Source organism: Python bivittatus, unplaced genomic scaffold, assembly GCF_059951505.1.
Source record: "Python bivittatus isolate LINGU-HERP-01145 unplaced genomic scaffold, Pbiv_v1 ctg000980_np1212, whole genome shotgun sequence".
Classification (NCBI taxonomy): Eukaryota; Metazoa; Chordata; class Lepidosauria; order Squamata; family Pythonidae; genus Python; species Python bivittatus.
In genome coordinates this window covers 1,097,838-1,121,503 of record NW_028277125.1, presented here as the reverse complement: position 1 = coordinate 1,121,503, position 23,666 = coordinate 1,097,838, and the positions used below count along the sequence as shown (strand labels likewise).

General features: G+C 54.3%; 1 protein-coding gene across 2 annotated transcripts in view; it reads right to left on the bottom strand.

Annotated features, from left to right (window-relative positions):
- The window catches only part of FGF12 (fibroblast growth factor 12), a 164,566-nt gene that overhangs the window by 66,939 nt on the left and 73,961 nt on the right, over positions 1 to 23,666 (bottom strand). The window contains exon 1 of one of the 2 annotated variants that reach the window (XM_088131865.1): positions 10,388 to 11,065. The exons of the other annotated variant lie outside the window; for it this stretch is intronic. Within the exon in view, the coding sequence (XP_087987991.1) occupies positions 10,388 to 10,586 (199 nt within the window). The 5' untranslated portion in view covers positions 10,587 to 11,065. Of the gene's footprint in view, positions 1 to 10,387; positions 11,066 to 23,666 lie in introns of those variants that run through there. 2 annotated transcript variants of the gene reach the window in all.

Genomic DNA, 23,666 nt, shown 5'->3' with positions numbered 1-23,666 from the left:
ACACGTAAACCACACATGCTTAAAAAAAAAAACACGGAACAAAATACGCACCAGCCGATACAGCACAAGCAAAGCACACCCTTCCTCCCCCCGTGGCCTCCCCAGGATGGTCCCCACCGCTGCAGCTTACCTTTGCCTTTTTTCTGGGCAGGGGGGCATGCTTCCAAGCAAAGCCCTGTGTTGTAGCCACCTGCCATTTTTATTAAGGACGCCTGGGGGGCCCGGGGGCATTTTTGTACAGCAAGAGGATGCTAGGACGGTGGGCTTTGTTTTGCAGCGTGCCAGCTTCCCATTTAATTCAGTGTTGACTAAAAGGAACTATTATTTTTAAAAGCCAGGGAGGCAAGGAGCCAGGCAGATGCCAAGAAATTCGCCCACGAGCACAAGGACCCCCAGATCTACACCTCTCCCGGAGGCCCAGAGCACAAACGGGCTCGCTGTGGCCGAGGACACAAGCGCAGGGTTGCGCCCACAAGAGACCTCTTTTTTAAACAGATACCCAGCACAAGCGGTCCTTCTCCGTCTCCTGGCTCACGTGCTGCTTGAAGGGTGTTTCTTGAATGCTTTACTTGGTCTACATCCAGCAAGAAATGGCATGAACCACCAACCCGAAACTTGGACCAGCTAGGCACCTTTCAGAAAGAGCTGAGTTATCAACTGCATCAAGTGGAAGATTCAGAGCTGGGCTAGACTGCAGGAGGACCTGCTCATCCCTTCCTGCCCCCAAACATTTATACCAAACTCAACCTCCTGGTGTGGCCTCTTTTGAAAAAGAATCGCTCTCCTTAAGCGTTAGAGGACCGTCTCCTGCAGAGGACTGGATCGCATGGCTCACGTCTGATCAACAGGAGGCCTTCCCAAATTAGCAGAATGTCTTCTGTTGGCCAGGGTTCTTACAAACAACTTGAAGAGGAAATTTGCCTGGGTCCCAAAAAACGTAAGAACAACCCTGCAGGATCAGGCCAAGATCCATCTTAGTCCAGCAACTCATTTTCCACCATGGCCAACTGGAGGCCTCCTTTGAGGTGCTGCAGGCAAGAGATGGAGACCTTCCCCGCGCTGACCACTGTCCCTCTGCAGCTGGAGTTCCTTGGGCAGTTGAGAACAGCCTGCTGGACTAGAGGGGCCAGGGGTCCGATCCAGCAGGACACTGCTTATTTTCATATGCGGAGTTGGAGCCAGGCTGCCCCACCCCACGCTGGAGTTGACAGTGAGTCTTCAAGACAGCAGCTCTTAACAGACATGAATTGATCCAGGCCCTTGTCTAAATTACTGGCCATCACTCATCTTGTGGTAAAGAATCCCACAGGGTAATTACAGGCTGGATGAAGAAGTCTGGGGGGTTGGGATCTGTTCTAAATCTCCTTCGGCCTATTTTGCTAGATGCCCCCAATCCCAGATAAGCATTTATCCCCTCCAGGCTTGATCTGATACACCCCAACCATGTCTTTCCCAGTTGTTTTTTCCCCAAGCTGAAAGCCCCAAGCTGAAAGCCCCAAGCTTTCTGCCATTTTCTCAGAGGGAAGATGCACAACCCCTCTCCTCTCTTCTGCACTTTTTCTGGTTCCTATATTCCTTTTTCCAGCACAGCAATCCAGTCACAACCCAGTCAGTGCACAACCCAGAATCAGCGTTTTTTAAAGCAAGTGAGGCACAGACTCCAATTTTCCATTCATTTCAAGACCAATTCCATTCTGTTAACCTTTCCAATCCTGTGTCCACCATGCTGGGCAGGGGACAATGAGATTTGTAGTGTGACCAACTTGGGGGCATTTGGTTGGGGAAAGCTCATCCTCCTTGTCCAGAGCAGCAGAAAACTACACACACTCACACCAGACGGTTTGGTGGCCCAAGCCATGTTTCTGAGGATCTTTGCTCAGGTTTCCAACCCTTCCTCTTTCATGGCCATGCGCCAGTCAAAGGGAGCGCCCTGCCACGTGTGAATGTGAATACTCAGGAAGGCATTATTCAGCAGAGCAGAGAGTCATGCGTTGAGCAGCGGGGACACAGGGGTCGTTTCCCCAGACTGCAACGGCTTCTTTTGAGACTCACAATGGCAAGCAAATGATTCGCAGTGTGAATGAGCCGTGTGGGTGAGTGTCTGCGCATGAAGTTCCCCATCTGATCCTTTGCATGGCTCATGCTTCAAAGACACAGACACATGGAAGCACATATCCTAGTTGTCTGCACAATGTATTTACCTCAACCACGGAATTAATCTACTTTGTTCCTGTCTTCCCACAACATGTTTAAACAGGACAGGAAAAGACCTAGTGGTACATTTGTACAACAGGCTCACCTTGGTGAAATCTGACCTGTGGGATGGGGGTTGTTTGTTGGCTTGTTTTATGGCTTATGGTATTATGTGAGCTCTGCCCATTTAATTTATTATCCGATGTATTCTGCTACGCATTCATTCAGTAGTTGCACTGAGCGTGTTGTACAAAGGCGGCCTCTAGAGTTGCACCCTGCACAGCACCATCAAGTCACCAAATTAGTGGGGTTGGGTTGGGTTCAGTATGGGGAAATCCAGTCATTATCTTGGGGTGTTGCGTGAGCCCAGTCACACTCATGCAAGGGCTCCAGATTGCTTGTTTAACTGACACCCTGAAGCTGATAGCCATGGGAGGGAGGCTGTTCCCGGATTCTCACTTATGTCCCAAGGCACGCATAAGGCGGCAAACCTAAACGAGCACCCGGGAGAAATCCCTGCCAGCCCCCCCCACCTCATGGAGATCTGCAGAAGTCAAGCGGGATGGAAAACCCTCAGTATGCCCCCCAACTTCCTGCAGGAGCAAGAAGACCAATGCAGGGAGAACTCCAGAGGACTCTGCACACTCTCCATGAGAACGTGCACACAGACAGGTGAAACGCAGATACGGAAGGAGCAGGAGCCAGTTCCGAAGAGATCCGGTTCCAGGGCCTTCCTAGAATGTGCCAAGCTGCAAGGCAGTCGGGTGGCTGCCACTGCGGGGTGAGGAGGTGGAGAGGCTGGCACGGCCAATCCTATTCATCTACGGCGCCTGCAAGCAGAAGCTTTTTCCACCGCTTGGAAGAATCCGGGCGGGGGCTGAAGCGGCTCCCAGGAAGAGACCGGCCCTCACCGCTCTGGGACTCCAGACCCACCATCTGACACCGAGCACCCTTTCCCCCAGCAATAGCACAGGGCAGTGCCCGTGCCAAAGGAGTAGCTGCTTGGCAACTCAGGAAATATGTTTTCCATGCCACCTCATGGCCCCTGGGGAAACTCGGATGGGCAGCCCGCACAGGGCCAATATTCTTGGCCTGTCCTTGCAATTCGCTGCTCCCTCATCCTTCCAAGCCTCCAGAGTGCCCCCCACGACACACACGGGGGGCTGGGACCACAGCGTAACCAGCTGGGCAAACTGGGAGTGGAAGGAAGTCTGCAGGGACCCGGGCTGCAGAATCCTTTTTCTCACCCTCAGATGCTTCATGACTTGCTAAAGGTCACATCTGCCGTCCTGATGCTTTGGCCAATGATTCCCAAATGCCGGGGTGGGGGGGGGGGCTGATCTCCATTGGAATCTAATGCAGAATTTTGTGGTTTTAGTAGAACAAGGAAGATACCTCACTTGATTTAAATCTATGGGTGATTTCGGATTTACAGTTGGCCTCCGCGTGTTATGCAACATCCACCTTTTTCTCCGGCAGGGCACGGGGAGGCCGCCGCTGCTGCTGCCCGTCATCCGTTTGGCTTCACCAGGGGCACCGGAGCTGAGGCTGCCAACTGCAGTGGGCTCCGTGCCTCACGGGGCTGGCAAGAACTGGGGACAATCTGGGCAGGGCAGGCCATTCTGAATTTGTTCTGCAGAGTTCTTCCCCCCCCCCGCTTTAAAATAATGCCAATTGTTGCTTTGTTCTGGAAAAAACTTTGCAAGAGCTGAGCAAGGGCGCTCGGGGGGGGAGTGGGCAGATGGAAACGGTCAAGATGAAGCCGGCATGATGAAACCCGCTCCCCTTTTTATGGGCACGTGACACTCGCTGCGGACACCCCTGCCTTCCTGCTCAAAACGGGACGCCGGCCTTACCCATTCAGCCTGCTTCCAGGGAAGCCGTGGGGAACGCTGCTGCAGGAGAACAAAAAGACCCACCACCCTACAAAATCAGGTGTGGGGATGGTGAGAATTTGCTCAGAAAAGTTCCCCAAGGCAGCACTAGTATTCCGTTCCCTTCACACAACCCTGGACTGTCCATTTATGTGTTTAGGGGAGCGGTTTGCTTTTTGGAGAGCTTAAGAGGGGTGAATTTCAACAGAATAACCTTGAGAAATAGAAGATATTATAAATGGGATGCTGTGAGATGCCCACCCCCGATTTAAGGTGTCCAGTGCGTGACTGTGGCTCATCTTACAAGCCATCCGTAAGAGTTACGCCATAAATCAGAGTCATAGAACTGTGAAGTTGGAAGAGGCCATGAAGATCATCTACTCCAACCCTCTGCAACACGCATTAAGCTGCATTAAGTCCAATGAACTCTGAGGAACTGCTGAATAAAAACGAACGTTATTGCTAATGGTGATAAGAGGGCTACAATGTCCCTCAAGCCTGTTTCTAGCACAGGAATGTTGGCCAGGACGAGACACAGGACGGAGGAGTTTCTACAGACTTGGTTGCTCCAGAACAATCTCCCACAGAAGTCATTTTGAAATGTTTCAGCATGCAAAGGTTTTTTAAGTCTCCAGAAGCACATGGTGCCCACCCCAAGTGTTCACACATACGCCCTTCCAAGAAGTGCCAGCTCCTCACCCCGCTTCCCTCCTGCATCCCTGGCAACAGGGCCTGTGCTTGTGGGCCGAGAGCTCATCGGCAATAAAAGATTCCTGCAAAATTTACAGCCATCCCCGGGCCCTGGTGGCGTGCATTTCCTGTCTCCCACAAAAAGTGGCCCGCACTGCAGAACTCGCGTGGTCTTCAGCTGAGCCAAACTCTACGGGAGGCCCGCCCTCGGCTGCCACTTCCCTCCCAGGGATGCTGCTCACCCTCAGCCCCCAACGCGCAAGGTGGGAGGCCCACAGAGCTACTGTACCTAAGAAAAATGCTAGCCAGAAAGCTGCCACTCTTCCAGCTGCTTTGAAGTCCAATTTGGCCGCTCCCCTCCAGACCTGCAGGCGAAGCGAAGGGAGGGGGCCGAGGCCATTCTCCCACCTGCGCTGGGAGGAGAGCGCCACGGGAAGAGGGTGGGATCAAACGCACCCCTGCCTGGGACCTCAGCTCTGTAATAATGCAGAAAGGTCCCTCCCAGGCCAAGAACAGCGTGGGCAACAAGCCTGCAACGCCCTTCCATCTCTTTTGCCCACCGGGAGCAGCCGAGCCTGCAGTTCAGCCTTAGCTCTTCCCCAAGGCACCAATTCTCGAGCCAGCGAGCATTACGACCCCAACCGTGCCGCCGCTGCGTCTGCTGAACGCAGGTCCTGTCCTCGGCCAAACGCATCGCCCTGACCACTCCGCCCAATCTCTTCCTGCCACAATGACCAGACTAACCCAGGACCCTCCACACACCGGGTTTTGCCACTCAGCCGGGCCACCTCTTCTCCTGAGCTGCAAAACGGGCAGGAAGGGGCTGAACAACAGAGCATATTAAACAAAAAAAGACCAGAGAGGCCATAAATAAGAAACATTTTTTGCAGCAGGGAACAGAAACACTCTTTTCCTCCTCCCCACAATATTGCTACCCAATAATATTTGGTTCTACCACTTTATGCAGTAAAATTGGTTTTCTACCCAAGCCAGACAGCAGAAAATGTGAAGATGGGACTGTGCAAAATAAAAAGGTTTAGTAAATGTAGACACAAGAGCAATATGACCCTTTTCCAACAACCACAACTGCTGCTTTCATACAACTTGCTTAACTTGATCAATCTGAAACTAATCAAACCATCTGGGTTAGTTCAACATGCTGTGCCAAACCAAAAACAAGCACCTTGTTTAGCAGACCTGGTTATATGTGTGTAAGAACCAAGGGCCATCTCGGTCCAGGAGCGGAGACCATCTCTGTTCCCCTGCAACTGGGATCTGGAGCCACAGGGCTTCCAACCCATAGGTGATATGGAGTCTTCAGACCAATAACCCTCAAGAGGCCCATCCTCCATGTTGTACGAAGTCAGCCAAGGGTGGCCCCTGTCCCTTGCGTCTGATGCAGCCTGCAATACCTCTGGGCCCCGACCTGCAGTGACTCACCATTCTGCTTTCCCTGCATCTCCTGATCCCTTTGTTCGTTCGTCTGCGTTCCCAGCCTCTCCGCCCCATCCTTCCATCCCTTGCACCTTTGGTACAGGACCAGTCTTGGATGGGGAGCAGGAAGCAAGGGACGCCTGTCCCTTCCGGGACCTTCCAAGGGACCCCAGGAGATCCCACAAAGTGACTAAAGCTCCTATTGGGGTCATTCGGTTCGTAGCCTGATTCCTCTTCTCCTCCTCCGTCAGTGAGCACGTTTGTACCGGCGTTCCTGGTCCTGGGTACCACCTAGCAGACCCAGGTATGGTATTTGCTCCGCAGCACTGACTAGGCCTCTGGGGAGCTTCCAGGTAATTAAAGTCTAGTCTGCGTTTTCTCCCCCTCCCCACCATTTATGCACAGAACTCCTTGGGACAAAACTGACAGCCCCTCCCACAAGCCCCCAGCATTTCCAGAGCTGGAATCATGCCCGTTGGCAGTGGAGCCCAGCCCCACTTCCAATTCTGATCGCTTGCTAGGGTTGCCTCTTAGGATACGGCCCAATTCAGAAATGCATTTTTGGAGCTGACTGTAACCTGGACAGAAGGCAGGAGGTGGGCAGGTTGATGGGTGCGCAGGCGGGCAGGGTTCTTACAGCCAACAGATTTCGCATTAAGCCTGGACGTCGATTCCGCACAACACCGACAAAGAATCAGGAGTCTTTATCTCCAACCGGGGAAGAGAAACCCTCTTTGCCACCTTCTGTACTACCGTTACAGTGGGAGCCCACCTTGCCGTATCCCCGGAGTTTAGGGTGCCTGAGAACTTCACAGCACCCCCATCTCTGAAATGGTGGGAACTCCACCCCCTGCTCAGGGCAGGCGTCCAAATTCAAACATCGCAGACAGATGGCTGTACAGCCTCCTCCTGAACACGGCAGGAGAGAAAGACCGTAGGAACGTGTCTACACGTCGTGGGAACGCACGGTGCCGAGTCTCTCTCCTGCGGGGGGTGGGGGGTACTTGGACCTATGTACAGACTGAGGCAGAAAGTCCACGCAGGGGACCATTCCTAAGAGCTCAAAGATGGGTGCTAAGCCATGTGCTGGAGGGCTGAACAGAACATTCACATGGCGCCACAACAGCAGCATTGCTGGAGGTGAGGAGATTTTTCCCAGATTCAAACACAAGGACACCTCCCTCCCCCCTCCCCAATTCTCCTTAAGGTGAATCACAGATCCTCTTCCTCCTGGCACAACATCTGGACAAAGCTGCATATCCTCTCATACTCCCCCCCCCACACATGCACACAAAAGGAGGCATCTTTTTAGAATCTGAAATGATGCCCACATCAGGTTAAGAGGGGGAGGGAGCAAATCCACACCCCCCTCTCTGATTCTCTGGTTTTGCCACGGATTGTGGATGAAGCTGAAGAAACCCTGGCTTCCCCAGACAGCATGCTGAAAAATGGGGGGGGGGCAGAGAGCAAGTGAGCAGATGAGTTCACAGAGCCAGCCTAATCTCGAAGCATCTGCACCACAAGGGAACACAGAGGAGGAATGCAGGTGTGCTAACAGCTGTGGGAGCACATGTTCATACAGTACTGCATCTTCAGTCTAGATCCACATCACACTTAACAATGCACTGGGCCCGCTCCTGGCCATCCAGGCTGGCTCATACAACACAGTCACGAAAGACAGAGCTGAGCCAAGTTTAGACCCAGTAAGCTTACCACGCTGTGCAGACTGATCTGTCGGGTCCTACCTGGCCCGGATAACCCTACTGTGGGAAGGCAGCACACCTGTCTTTCTGCTGCACCATCACAATCAAAACCAATGCTGCCCAAGCAGAGGATATTCTAAACTGCAGAGGCCAACTCAGTGCAAAGGAAACTTCAGAAAGGTCACATTCACCCAACAGCCTTAACCTGGTTGCTGAATTAACCCATTTTCTGGGCTCCTACAATACACTGCACACTAACAAACAGGCCGGGTTCATACAACACATAAAGTGTGCATGCTGAACCAAGGTAAACCCTAATGAAATCTAACATGCTTAAGATGAATGCAGCCACTAGCATGTTGTAGCCAAACCAGGCGAAGACCCGGGGCAGCATTCTCCGTAACCATATGAACACCCAAGGTCCCCTTGGCCATCCTGGAGCCTTCAGGGAAAAAACCCCACAGCTACACCATGTCCACCGCGGAGAGGCTTGTCTTCGGGCCCCGAGCAGAGCGGAGGCCTCGGCCGTGCAGTGACACAACGCAGGGAGGGACCTCAACATGGATGGGGGACCCAGCAGACCGTGGTTGGACACGAGCACTGTCCACGGACGTCAGCGGAATAAGGCACAGCAAAGCAAAAGTGGGAAAACAAAGTCAGCCATTTTTGGTAGGGTAGAGAAACACGGGAGCTCAAGACAACTCAAGCTCCTTCAGCCAACTGCTGAGCTATTCCACCCAGCTGTACTCCAGAAATTCCAGCTGTTTTGCTCCGAGCAAGGCAGCCCGCCCTTAGCAACTGGTTGAGATGCTCTGAGATATGCTGAGTAATCAGTTCCTGCACACACTCTACACACCTGAGAACAACACAAGGAGGCTACGTCTCTTTCTTTCTTAACAGAGGGAGAAGATCAGCACAGATGGATGGATGGATGGATGGTGAACTCACCACAAGTGGGACAGGATCTAGTCAGAAACAGTGCTTGGACTGGGAAGGGGCACCTGGGACAGACCCATAACTGACCAGAGATCTCCAACAAAGAGCCACGCATGAGAAATTCCCATGCTCCCCTTCCCGATTAGCCTCGACAGGGAATATATTTCCATTTTACAGACAGAGGCATTGACATCTGGTGGAAGCCACAACGATGGCAGGAATGTCATCATGTATGTGACACAATGTGTATCCTTTGGACCATGACATCCTAGCTGGCAGGACATCACTTGCCCCTCACCCAAACCCATCAACTGAGAGTGGATTGACCCAACGTGCTAAATGAGAAAAATGGAAATCAGGGGTAACACTAGCCAAGGTTAGCATGAAACGTGACTGCACCCATGAGGGCCTTAACTCTGCTGACCCAACAGCGGGTCACCTGTTGGGTCAGCAGTTCAACCAGACCCTTGACTGGTGCTGTCCCTTTTCTTCCCCAGTTGGGCCGCCACTCTCCGTTCACATGGTCAGCTGCTGTGGGGGTCCTGGCCAGGTTAAGATGGCAACTTGGTGCACCATTTCATTTACTTCTGTGTAAACCTGCAGCAAACAGCAAACCCAGCCAGAAGCTGGAAAAAGTGGCCCTGGTGAGGCCCCCAGTGAAGCCAAAGGGGCAGGGGGTCCCTTCGGAAAGAAGCCGGCCTTGAAAAGCAGGTGTGGGCACACTTTCTCCTGGCTCAGGAGCAAACCATCATTGTGTAACTTTGGAATGTGGTATGATGAAACCCTGACTCAGCAATCCAGGGGGCATGTTGCAAAGGGCAGCGCTGTACACACACGTGCCCAACCTTGTTAATGAAGTCACCAGATTCCTGGAATACCCCAAACCCTCAGCTAACCAAGCAGACTAGGCTTGCACGGCAGACCAAACCCCTCAAGCACTAAAGCAAAACCCTCGGTGTGAACGCAGCCGCGTCCTTCTTCGGGACAGGCCGTGCTGGTGCCAGGGCACCAGGGGAGGCACTGGCTGAGGAAACAAGGGCGTCTCAAGACCAGCAAGGGCCCCGTGTCGGCGACCGGACCCAGCCTTGGCCGCAGCAACACAGGGCGAGCGGGCGACCCTCCGCGGCTCCGCGCACGCAGCACCCTCCGTCTGGTCCTTCTCCGCCCAGCGTCGGGCTTCGCGCTGCACCCTAAACTAATCAACCAAGGGGGACCGCACAATACGCGACGCCACAAAAACCACGGGCAAGAAACACCGCGGGGACTAACCAAGGTCCGCAGCCGACCCTGTTCCGGTGACGCGCGAAATCAGTCCGGCGGGTTTGCCTGACAGCCGCCGGCCAAAAGGACGAGGAGAGCGCACCCCTCCAGCTTAGCTGCAGTCTATCCCTGGCCCGGCCGCTGAAGGGCCGGGGCCGGGCGCGCAGGGCTGCTGGCCGGGCGCCCCAAGCAGGGAGCCGGCCGTGGGGAGGCGCTCGCCTCGCCCGGGACGGGGCGGGACGGCCGCTCGCTGCCCGCCGCGGACCCGCCGCCCTCCTCCCGCGGGCTGCGACTGACCTGGCCTCCGCCGGACGTGCCTCTTGCGGCCGCTGCAGAAGCGCACCTTGCTGAAGACGCCCAGGACGTGCCTCTCGCAGAGGGAGCGCCCGTCCTTGCTGGGGCTGGAGCGCCGCTTGGAGGCGGACACGCGGTCGCTGTTGGACTCCCGGGCCTGGCGCTTCTGCCGGATCAGCGAGCTGGCGATGGCCGCGGCCATGGCCGACGGGGCGGGCAGCGGTCACAGGCCGCGAGCCATCACCGCCCGCCTCGACGGCCCCCCATCCGCGCAGGCAGAGCCAGCCCCGCGGCCGGCCGAGGAGCGGCGCTCCGCGAAGCGCCTTCGCCCTCCTGCGCCCCCCCAGCCCAGGGGCTGGGGGGAGAGGCGCCTCAGCCCGTCCGCTCGGGCGGCTCCGACGGGAGGAGCTGCTCCGCGGCCAGGCGGCGGCTCCCGCCCGGTCAGAGCCCAAGAGCCCGGGAGCCCGCGCTCCGCCGCCGGCCGGTCCAGGCGCGCGCCCAGCCGAAGCCCCTCGCCGGAGGTAGGGACGGAGGAGGGAGGAGGGAGGCGGGGGGTGGGCGGGCGGGGGGCCGCGGAGCCGCCTCTCGCTGCCCGCTGCCCGCAACCGCCGCGGCCGGCCACGCCTCAGCAGCCGGCGCCTGGCTCCGACGGGGCGGCGGCTCTCCCGCCCAGCTCCCCTGGGCAGCGCCGGGCTCGCCTGGCCAAACCGCGGGGCCGGGGAGGAGGAGGCGGCGGCGGCGGCGGCGGCGGCGGCGGCGGCAGCGGCAGCGGCAGCGGCAGCGGCGCCCCCCGCATCGCCCAGGCCTGGCCGCCAGCAGCTCCGGAGGCGAAGCCGGCGCCGCCCGTCTTCACGCTCGTGGCGGGCGAAGGCGGGCTCTCGCGCGCGCCCGCCCCCCGCCGCCTGGGGGCCCGCGCCGCCGCCGCCCCCGCCCGCATCGTCCCGCGCCGGACCAGCGCGCGCCCGCCCCGCCGCCGCCGCCGCCGCCCCGCCGCCGGCTTCGGCGGGGCTGCGGCTGCGGAGCCCCGCTCCGAAGGGGAGCGAAGCGCTTCGGCCGGGCAGGCGGCTGCGGGGACAGCGGCGTCTCCGCCGCCCCGGCCGGCCAACCGGCCAGCCTCCCCTCCCCCCTCCCCTCCCCAGCGCCCCGTTTCTACGCAATCCTACGTGACCGCGGTTTGGATGAGAGGCTTGGCCGGGCGGCGGGAGAGGCTCCGGGAGCGGCTTCTCCTCCGCGGCGGCGGCGGCGGCGGCGGCGGCGTCCTTTGCGCCCGGCATCGCTGCTCGACCCCAGCCAGGCCCTGCCTGCGGACCCAGCACCGCCGCCGCTGCCTCGGCCAAGGCGGAATTCCTCGGCAGGGCTTTGGCGGCCGGGGCCGGGGCCGGGGCCGGAGGCGGCGGGAGAGCGACTGGCCGCCGGGAGCCCCTGCCAGGCGGACCGCTGGAGCAGGGGCCGCGCGACCTGTGGAGCTGCAGCGGGGGGCAGAGGCACCGGTGCCCCCGATGGCGCGGCCCTCTGTGGCCCAGCGCCGCTTTCTGCCTCTGCCCGCCCGGTCAAGGCTAAGCTCGCTCTTGGAGGCCCTTTCTTGTCTCTGCTCAGGCCCTGCAAGATCCCTTTGGAGGCACAAGGACCGGGACTGGATCTGCCACCAGCTGCCCTCAGGAGGATCAACTGTTGTAGCCAGATTGCGAGGGTGGCTGAGGTTCGCCCGCTATTTTATTTTTATTTATGAAATGTATTTCAATCTGGATTTCTGACTGATTATTGCTCTGCTGTGCATCGCCTTCCTGCTCACAGACACTGTTTCCCCCTCTCAGTCCCACCCCCAGTCTATTTGGAGCTCTTCCCAATTCTTTGATTGACTACTCTGAAAAATTCAGCATTTATTTATTGATGTATGTTCCTGTTGGTGCCTGACATTGTTATCAGCTGCCCAGAGTCATATGCTGAGGCCAGCAACCCTGTAAGTCTTTTAAATCAATCTGATTTAATCAGTCTCTCACTCTTGGCCACATTTAAACAAGTTAGTAAAGCTAAGGGCCACTTCTTTTTCGAGGATTAAAGCCAAGGTAAAATTATAGAGAGCGCTATCAATGTTCTCAGTGGATCAGATCCTGCAGGCCCGTCGCAGCAAGAAAACCTGAAAGTTGATCTACATCAGAGGTGAAGAACGTTCCCATAGGAAAAGTCATTTATTTTCTTTCCAACCCAATGCTGGAGAGAAAGGACAGAAAGGGACGTGGGGGTCTGTCTGTCTGTCTGTCTGTCCAGCAGCACAGCGATGCTCCAGCAGCCGAACTTAATGGGACCAAAAGCAGGAAATGAAAGGTCAGGTTCAAAACTGGGCTAAGGATTGTGCAAGAAAGAAAATCCAACACACACACACACACACACACACACAGCATCCTGTTGGGAAGGGCACTCAGGCAGCGGCTGGTGATGCTGGTGAGTGCCCCATTCCAAGCCGCCGCCTTCTCTCCAGTCCTGCAACCCAGAGCGGACCCACACTCGCTTCCTTATGGCCGTTCTTAGCCTCACTCCAATGAAACCCCTTCAGACCAAATTATGGCAGAGGCCCTTCCAAGAGGAGCTGCCTTCCAGAAGTGAAACCTTTTTGGTTCCTTTTGATGGGTCAGAACCACAGGATTTACTCACAAATGTACAGTCAGATTATAAAACAAGCAAAGAGCTGCTGAGAAAAAGGCTATCCCGTGTCCAAAGAGAAATCCGTATTCTTCCAATCTGTCCTGCTTTTGTATTTATTAAAAAAAATAAATCACATAGTCCCAGACTCCAGAAATACTTCCTGTGGGATTCCCTAAGTGCTGATCTGGAAATGACTCCTGCCATGACTTCCCATTGACAAAGCTCAGCCATTACTGTGGAGAAAGATTTTCCTCCAGCAACTCAAACCACATTATTCCTCTAGTCAACCACAGTCTGCGTTGGAGCCTCACCAGAGAGCCAGGTGTGCCATCAGCCTGCCGTGAGTTGCCAGCTGAGTGTCAGGGCTGCACCTCCAACCCCCTGCCACCACAAAAGCCAAATGCTGGAAACACATTATTTATTTACAGGACCGGAAGGCTGCTCCGAACACTGCCGGCTTTGCTGGGGCCAGTTTTTAACAGCTGGAATCCAACAATATTCTATTTTCAAGCAGAAATGCACAATAGCGAGCAGAACAAAATTAGGGAAAAGCAAGATAAAGGAGGTTCACACATACATCTGTCCGTTACTGCAGGGAGAAAATGTCCTGGGGTGATGCTTGTGTCTGTAGGAGGGAGCCCCCCACCCAGCAATCAAGAATGTCGGTTTAGGGTGGCTGTTTCTTCCCTAACCCAGCCACTTCCTGTACCTGAGCTGCATATCTGATTTTGCTAATCTAATCAATAAAAGCAGCTTTTGCCTTATTCATGTTTCTCTCCGGATTACGTTGCCCAAACAAGGCTTGTGGCGCAAGGGGGAAAAGGGGATGCCAAGAATGAAAGGGAAGGGGGGTAGACCAACCAGACTTCAGGGGGACCAGAGAGGTATGTGTGCAAAGAGGGGAGCAGCTGAAAATCACGGCCCCAAAGAAAGTTCTTCAAATCCTCCCAGAGCAGAACATGCCCTCGTCTAGAGGCATGCCAAGCAACCTGTCCGGGGGTGTCAAGCCACGGATTGGGCAGGGAGAGACGTGGAAAGGAACGTGGTGGCTCATCACGTCTCGCCCATCCCAGAATCAGGAGACGAAACACGCTCTGGAATGAGGCAGAAGTCCTAAGAACGCAGGAAGGTCCTTGAGGCCGGGTCAGCCGAGCCCACTCCTGCCACCTCCACGGGGGCTGATCGGGCTCACTGGGAAGCACAGAAGACCAGCGACCGCCTCTTTCTGCTGTCGATCCCCAACCGCTGGCAGTCAGCTGCCATCAGGACGAGAAACCCCGATAGCCCCAACCCGCAATGGAGTCCTCCAGGCCAAAGTGGGATGAGGATGGCGACGGGTGAGGATCTACGTAGGAAAAGGTCTGTTGGGTTTGAATATGGAGTTTAAGACTTTCCATACGTGCAGCAGGCAGAGGAATGAAGGACCTTTTAAGCCATTTAAAAGACGACGGAGTGGATTGTTTCTGATGAAAGGTTGAGAGAATCGGTGAGGATAGAAGGGAATGAGAGGCTCTGACAGGCCATTTCTGGGTAGGATCAAGAATGGAACTTGGCAAAGAAATGGACAGGGAAGAGAAAGAAAAAGTAAAAGAGAGGACAGTCCACGTCCTGTACGAAAAAGCATTAAATTTCCCTCCAACAGAATGGATGGGAAGGGGATCCAAGGAAGGAGAAGTGGAACCACGGAAAAAGAATTCTGCTCCAGAATGTCCCAGAAGCGGTGGAATGGTGCCAACCGGCAGTGCAGAAAGGATGCCGGGTGCAAGTGGCTGCTGATGAGAAGAGCAAAGGGGGCAAAGAAGTGATTGCTGCTGAAAAGATGAGAAAAGAACGTGGAAGTAGAGAAAGGACAGTTGCAAATAAAGTAGTCAGAGAGAGCAAGGAATAGCTAAGATCAGAAGAGGGAGAGGAACTGCGGAGGGATTTTGGTGGGAATGAGCATTGCTTGGGAAGCGGCTAACAGAGAGCCCCCAGCAGAGGGAAGGAAAGTAAAATAAAGATGAAGAAGCGATTTGGGATGAAGCTGAAGTGAGGAGAACCCACAAAGAGTGGTGTTAATCACATAGTAATGAGGATGCATCTGTGGCTGACGTTTGGAAAAATGATTGTTCCTCTCTACCAAAGAACAAAAGCAAGAACGAATGCCCGAGCTGCGGGGGATTCATTGAGGCCTGCCTGGGAAGGCATTGGCAGAATTCTGCTTGGAAGGATGCGAGAGGTGACAATGGGCGCGATTTGGGGAGTGCCCTCTGGCTTTGTGCCACGCAGGGGCTGGGCAGACCGGATTTCTGCTCTTCAGCAGGTCACTGAGGAAAGTACGGAAGTGAGAAAGTGTATTTATACGTTTGCTGATTTAGAGAAAACATGATAAAGCAAGCAGACTTGAATTATGGGATGTCTTGAAAGAATAAGGAGTACGCGGAATGCGGTAAGAGCAGGATGACGGAAGTAAAGCATGAGTGAGAACAAATGGAGTGCTTCGTGAATGGTTGAACACTGCACAGAGTAAGAAAAAGATGTACAAGTTCTTCTTGGTTATTTAATGCGCGTATGGATAAATGTACAGATGTTTAGCGACTGTCTCGTTTTGCGACCATTCGTGATGAAAAAGTAACTTTATGACCCATCCTCACATTTTTTAAAGTTTTTTTTTATCCTGCCTTTTTTTTTATAAATAACTCAAGGCAGCGAACATACCTAATCCTCCTTCCTCCTCTTATTTTCCCCACAACACCCACCCTGTGAGGTGGGTTGGGCTGAGAGAGAAGGACTGGCCCAAAGTCACCCAGCCGGCTTCCATGCCTACGGCAGGACTCGAACTCACAGTCTCCTGCTTTCTAGCCTGGGGCCTTCACCACTAGACCAAACTGGCTTCGTAGGTCTGCAAAGCAAAGGAAAGCTGAAGTAAGATGATAAGCACAGCTGCGGTTTCACTTAGTGACCACACTTCGCTTAACCACCAAGTTGTCAGTCCCAATTGTGGTCACAAAACAAGGACTACCTGTACAAGGAAGGCTTGTGGTGACATAAGGTGTGTGACATGAATACACAACTACTTTGTCAGCCATCCTTTTGGCTGACAACCTAAATGAGTTGCAGCAAATGTTAGATTTTATGATGCAGCAAGAAGCATGAATCTGAAATTTAATGTATTAAGGACCAAAGCAGTTGTATCAGGCAGAGAAAATGGGGTGAACAATTGCAAGTTAAGCAGAAGTGTCAAAAAACCAGAGCGTGTAAATAAATCTGTGTACCTTGATAGGACGTTTAGTACAGATGAGAAACAGTAAGACATGGAGATAGTCACTCCCACTGGTGAAACAACACGGCACACGTACCTGCAGCGGATCCTGGACTTAATTGCAGCCCTGGCCTCGTATTCGTTTTTGTTTTTACAAATTCTGGATAGGAATGTGCCAGTTACGGGAAGGAAGACCAGAGGGTTAGTCTCTGCAACCATGGAGGATGGACGGTGGAGACGACAGCATTAGCAGAGATGGCAAAACTGACTTGTTTGATTAGAGAAAGACCCACAACTACGTTTGTCAGTGACTGGAAACCCCTTATGGGCTTTTTGCTGAAAAAAGAAAAAAAATGAACTTGTGATTTATGGGTTCGGTGATTAAGAAAGGGTAGACTACAAGAAGAAGGAAATTATGTTGTAACCTTAGAGAGAGAGGGTGAAACACAGATATACCTGTAACTGCTGTTAAGAAGCTGCTTCTTTATAATTTTTCTTCTCTCTTTCTTTCTTTGCACTTTTTTTCACTTGTTACTTTCCTTTCCTTACTCTTCTCTCTCAAAATGTGTACTGTCTTTATTCTTTTAAAAATTTCTTTAATAAGAATTACACACACACACACACATAAAGGGTTAGTCTCTGCAAATGATCTTTCCTCAAAGGATCCACATTTCTTTGGAAGATGGAATGGTTCCTACTTTTTTTCCCAAACTATTCAAGCAACTCACAGCTAACGAAACTGCTGTGTCTCCGACATCTGCTGTTCAAATATAAAAATTGCATGGACTTGAAATTGCATTCACTTTCAAGATGGTTCTCTAAAGCATACTGGATAAGTTGGGCGCGTGATCCAGGAAATCTCCCTGAACTCTCCCTATGGTCTGACCTCTTTCTCTTCCCCCCCAGCCCCCTACCCCGTTCATTCCCAGCCCTGATCTCCAGGTGAATCTGAGGATTCAGTTCTATCTTACAGGCTTGTTGGGAAGATGACTGTATTAGCAGCTTGTGAAGTGCCCAGAATACACCAGAAGCCTATGAAATGCTAAGAACCAACAGCATTCCCTTACAATATGCATTGCTAACATTCATATAGACCAGTGTTTCTCAACCTTGTCAACTTTCAGCTGGCTGGGGAATTCTGGGAGTTGAAGTCCACCCACCTTCAAGTGGCCAAGGTTGAGAAACACTGATATAGACATTCCCTTTCTCAGGGTAAAAGTCAGCTTTAAGAGTCCAAGGGTTGGCCCCGTCACTGGGCAGGGCACGATTCCCTTTCGGAAGCCTGCCTTCCTGCCCTTGAATCAGCCCTTTTGCTGAAGGTCTCCCGAGAAAGACCCCCGGGCGGGTAGCTTCTCCGCCCGGAGGGCCTGGGGTCTCACGGTGCCCCCAAGGAACAGCTCTGTTGCTGCGGCCAACAGCTCAGCCTCTCCAATTTGCATTCGGTTCCACAGAGAGCAGGAGTCAAAGGGGGCTTCCCCCGCTCTGCTCCGCGAGGGCCCCTCCCCAGGCTCTCCTCCACCCACCCACCCCCACCGCTCCTGGCTCCAGGGAAAAGCCCAGCACATCAGCAGCCCGTGTTCGAATTGCCTCAACGCCCAGCCATCGCCATCGCCAGAGCTGCCTGTTAGGCAGAAACAAGAAAGATGTTTTAGGCTTATCTGCTCCAGGCAGCTTTTGTGCAGGGAGCAAATCATTAAAATTCATCTTGCTGGGGTTGGTGTAGGTGGAAAGCCTTTTGGAGGGGCCTCTCCGCCAGCCTGAGTTCCTGGAGCCCTCCAGGGTTAGGACTCAAGTGCCCACCACCCAAGAGGCTTTTCCTGGCCCTGGGGGGGAGCAAGGGGATCAGGAGAAACCCCCTCCCACCAGCAGAGGCTGTGGGGATCTCAGGCTTGAGAAAGTCCACCCCCCCCCCGCCAAACCCTGCCCGCTTCTCCGGAGACCCAGCCCCTGAAATGGAAGCAACCCAGAGACAAAAATCTGGGGGGTGGGGGGATGCCTTTCATTCCGAATACGTTCCCTGCCCTACCTGGTGAGGAAAGGGCTTTCTAAGACAGCCGAACACCTCCTCTCCCCTCCGGATGGAGCCAAAGCACCTCGCTCTTCACCCCGAGGGCCACTGAGATTCGGGGTGGCCTAACGTCTCTTTGCCTGACCGCTTTTTGGAAGCCCGGACCTTCCTTTGCTGGCCCACCCAATTCCCGGGAGATGCCATTTTGAGTTCCCCTGTCCTGCCCCGGCTCGTAGCTCAGACCCCCTCCTCCTGCCCGGATTTGCAACGGTTGCTCAATGAGCGAGGGGGGGCAGTGGTGGCCAGGAAGGCCTCACAGCCACATCCTCTGTGCCAGTTGCCAGCCCTCCTCCAGCATCCCCTCTCCCCCCGTCCTGCTGCAGTGAACCTGCACGGGGCTGCCCTTGAACACCACCCGGCAGCCAGAGTTGCACGGGCCAGAGGCACTGTGGGCGCAGCGAGGGCCCCACCACCTGAGTCAGCTTCTGGGGGCAATCCAAGGAGTCTTGAAAGCCCTTCACATCTCAGGGGGTGGGTACCTGCAAGACCACCCGCTCCCTGGTCTCGGTCTGCCCAGTCGGTCTGGTACAGCAAGCTTCTTCTCGTGCCCCTGGTCTGGGAAAAGCAACCACGGGAGTCCTGCAATGGAGCCTTCCCCATCACAGCCCCCTTCTGTGAAACAGCCCCCCCCCCCCACTTTCCCTTGCAGACATGGCTATTTCAGCAGTACTTCGGTGTTGTTGCTCCTCTGGCATTAAACTACGTTTGGGGGGCGATTAGGCGAGGTTCCCAAGGTTTATTCGTGTTGAGAAGTTTTGACCTTCGTTTTACACAGCTATGATTTTAACCTGATTCACAAATGTCAGGTAAGCTCAGTAAATGGAGAGGCCTCTAGACCCAGTAAACAAATAAATCCATCCTAACAAATCTATTATAAACTCAGAGCCTCGGTTGGTTTAACAGCTCACCCGGAGGTTAAAAAATAATGTCTCCTTCCAGCTGAGTTGACTCTTGGTGACTTACAGTCTTCCTGGCAGCCACGGGAAATTGGTTTAACTCAGGGTTTCTCAACCTCATCAACTTTAAGGTGTGTGGACTCCAACTCCCAGAATTCCCCATGCTGGCTGGGGAATTCTGGGAGTTGGAGTCCACACACCTTAAAGTTGCCAAGGTTGAAAAACATTGAACATTTCCACCCAGGTTTATTACATTATTATTATTTAAACTTCTCTGTCTACCCTTCAGCCTTGGGATTTTCTGGGATCCAGAAAAATATCCATCCTGATGGAAGATTACCCAGTCCTTCTCAAGCCCATCAAGCGAGGGGAGCCCCCCATCACTGGGGCCACCTCAAGGGTTTTTCTAACATCCAGTTGGACCCTGCCTTCCAGTAACTTGAATCCACGATTCTGTTCCCTGTCCTCTGGAAGGAGAGAGAAGGCCTCTGGATCTTCTTCTGTAACAAACTTTCTGGTCTTGGAAAGGGGCTATCAGATCCCCTTTTGCTCCTCTTACCCCCAGGCTAAGAGCTTCCAGCTCCTCCAACCGTTTTTCTTCCCTGACTGTCCTCTGAGCTTGTTCCAATTTCTCTGAAACTTTCTTACAGGGGGGTATCTAGACTTGGACCCAGTGTTGGGTGGGGGGGCTGACCTATGCAGGTTAAGCAGGAAGAGCATCTCCTGTGATCTCAAACCACGTTGGCTGATGCAACCTCAACGTGGACTGATCCTTCCCTTGAGCCACTGCTGACTGGTTATGACCAAGGAGTCTTCTGAAATCTTCTGCACAAGTACCGTTGGCTGGGCATCCTTTATCTGGGGGCTTGATTTTTGTTTTCTAAGAGAAGAACTTTGCGTTTGCCTGTCTCAAATTTCGTTTTCTTCTTGTCGGCCCATTTCCATAACCCATCAAAATAGTTTTGGAATTTAGTTCCGTTTTCTCGGTACAAGCTGCCTGGTTCAGATCTGTCTCATCTGCAGGGGAAGTAACCTTTCCTCGACCTCTTCATCCTTTAGGAGAAATAGTGAAGGGTGGAAGGCCCAGGGTTGATCCTCGCAGAACCCATTTGAAACCGCCTTTCAATTTGGTGAGAACCCTTGGAGGACCTACGTATCCACTTAACTGTCACGCTATCTAACCCCTGTTTAATTAGCATGCTAATCAGAATGTCATGGGTACTTTGTCAAATGCTTTGCTCAAACCATTTCCACAATCTTTAAAGGAAGTTAACCTATCAAGACATTCGATAATTACTCTGGCCAGACTTGCTCCCGAGAAGGCTGTTCTGACTCCCAAAACGATCCATACGTTTTAGTTCGTGCTTAGTTTTAGCGTGCCAGGTTTACCCTCCAATGCAATTTGCCCAACTCTTTCTGATGCAGCCAGAAGATTGAGAGGAAGACAAATTGCAGAAGGGGAAGAATCTGGCCTCTTCCTCCCCCAAATACCCGCTTTGCACACACATTCTGGCCGCTGGGCTTCGCTCAGACTGTAAGAACCATTGTTGGTTTTACCACAATCAGTGGTGAGGCAGTCCTGGCACCCTTACTTAAGCAGAGGGTAGGAGTGCAAAAGTGGAGGATATATTGGGGACCAGGAACCTCATCGGTCGGGTGACGTGAGGAAGTGAGGCCTGCTGACCATTCATCACAGCCAACCCCCCCATCACCACCGCCTCGCTGTGTCGGGGCACTGGTCAGGTTGCCTAGCCCGGTAATGAGATGTCCGCAAACAGAAAAGCCAGCTGGAAGAATACCAGGAACCCCGCAAGGACAGGAACCCCCCACAAGGGCATTCAGCAGACACCGGTCAGAGCCGAAACCTGGCAAAGGCCGGGGGGGGGTGGCAGACGCAGTTTCTGCCTGACAACAGAAGCTCGTCTCGCGCTGGAACGACTTCTCCGCAGCTAAATCAAAGCGAGGCTGGAATGACAGCCCAGCCGGCGAAAGTCAGCCTCAGCCACAGCAGCCGCTGCAACCCAGGGAGTCAGCCTCCATTTGTTTCCGGGAATCCTGCTGGGGGCATCAACTCCCCAATCGGCAGGTTGCTTTCACAAAGCTCTGCCGCCCAGGAAGCTCTGGTGAAATGCCGTGGGGGGGGGCAGCAAGCGAGAAAGCGCACGAAAGAGGATCTGCATTAGGCAAAGCGGAGGGGGCCCAACACGCACGCTGCTGCCCCCGCTGTGCCCAGACACAGGAGTGGGACATCCCTGGAGAACGCCTGGATTCTGGGCCTTAAGAAAAGAGGTGCCGAATGCCGGGAGCATTTTCAAAGGAAGGAAAAAGGTGCGCCCATCAGACATGCAGCGTTCCCAGCAGCGCTGAATCCAGGCAAAGGCAAAACTAAGCTGGGTTCAGTCTGGTTGGTCCAGGGATCCCAGGCTGCCAGCTGGACCTGGACATCGAGAAGAAGGCAGTGGCCGACCGCTTCTGAACGCCTGCCAGGAAAACACTGGCCCTTGCCGGGAGTTAAGTTCAGCTCGAGGAGTCTTTTGTTTAAGCCCTAAATAAAGTTCTGAAAAAACACCCCCTTCACCTCAGCGCCACAGCCCTGAGCACGTGCATTATCATTGCTCTTCCACATCGCAGCACCATCCTCCCCTTCCCCATACGCCACATTCAGGGCATCACATGGGCACAAAACAGTTGCTCGCCTGATCTCTGGCACAGCCCAACTTGGGGTCGATAATGAAGCTCAAGCTCAGGTACTTTGGTCACCTAATGCAAAGAGAGATCTCTTTGGAGAAGACCCTGATGCTGGGAAAGATTGAAGGCAAAAGGAGAAGAGGACGGCAGAGGGTGAGATGGTTAGATAGCATCACTGAAGCAATGAGCATGAAACTGAGCAAACTCAGGGAGGCAGTGAAGGACAGGGAGGCCTGGCGCGATGTGGCTCATGGGGTCACGAAGAGTCGGACACCACTTAACGACTAAACAACAAACGTGGGGACCCAGCGTGTGTGGCTAATTTGGCAAGCCACGGTAAGGCTTAGCGCAACTGTGGGTGGAGCCTGGGTGCAAAATGCCCCTTTTTCTCCCTGGGGCCGGATCATGTCTTCCCTCCAAGTGCCACAACCCTTGGCTATGGGGCTACAGAGGGGGCAACTCAGTGCTTCCGCTCCAGGTTATCCCTACAAGGCCAGCAAGGGGGAGCCTGCCTGGCTGGGAGGAATGACATGCTGGGGGGCGGGGGGCGGGGGGACACGCTGTGGCATTTCCATGTCATGGCAACCTTGGGATGGCCGGCAGAGAGACTCACCCTCCAACTTCATTACAAACTACCCAAGATACAATTTTCCCACAGGAATGTACTTTGCTGAGACTTCTAACCATCATTCATGTCATTTAAGGAAGACAGATGGGGAACTGAACGCCCACTGGGGGAAAGCAGACAAGCCATGGTTTGATGGCATGGGTGTCCACGAGGGACCATTTGTACCATGACACCGCTGTGCCCTGTGCCCGAGGCTGACGGCGGAAGGGGAGCCCGAAGAAGCTGCTGGGGGAAAGTCCTCTCAAGGTCTTTCTCGGTCACCAGGGCTCACCCTCCACCCCAACATCCCTGAAATCTAAGGGGCAGGAGCCCCAAGAAGTGAGGGATCCCCCGGCAATCTCCTTTCCAACACGCAGGGTAGTCTTCCTGCAAAGACACAACGCGGCTCCAGTTGCAACTCGACAGAGCAAGAAATTGCTTCTGTTTGCAGAAGGCCCTGCCGAGAAGAATCTGGGAATAGTTTGACGCAGGAGACCAGAAGAGAACAAATCCTGATTCGCACCACCTGCATTCATACAACACCCTTAGCCTGGCTACTGAATTCACCCGTAGACTGGGTTCGCAAGCTGAAGCTGTGTTCACGCAACATCCTAAGCCACAAAACGACTAACCCAGGTCAACACTAAGCAAATGCAGCTGCCAGGCTTCCACCGGGCCAGGGGAAGTGTGTCCTGGGAACCCAACCGCTGGCACACCGGCTCCACCCTCCTCTCGACCAGCTGTTCTGGCATTGCTTAGCTGGCAACCAGGCCAAGAGCCAAAGGCTGCCCGGGAGATGCCCGGAGCCCCTTTCTGGAAACTGGCCTAAGAAGGGGACAGGAAGCCAAGCGGGCAGAGGTGGAGCCGGGCTCGGGCCCAGGGATCCTTTCCTAGAGACCTGCCACCGCCTCTTGTTGGATGAGGCTCTGCGGGTGAAGCCGGCCTGGGAGGAAACCCAGAGCAGACGAAGCAGCTCAGAAGAGGGCCCCCCCCGCCGCCTGCCCGCCCACTGGCACACCCACCCCGCCACCACCCTCCTCTGCGCCTCCCCACGGCCGCTCCGCCCTCCTCCTCGGCGCTGGGGCTTTCTCCCTCAGCCCCTCCCTCTCCCAGGCCAGAACACCCTCCCCAAACCGCTG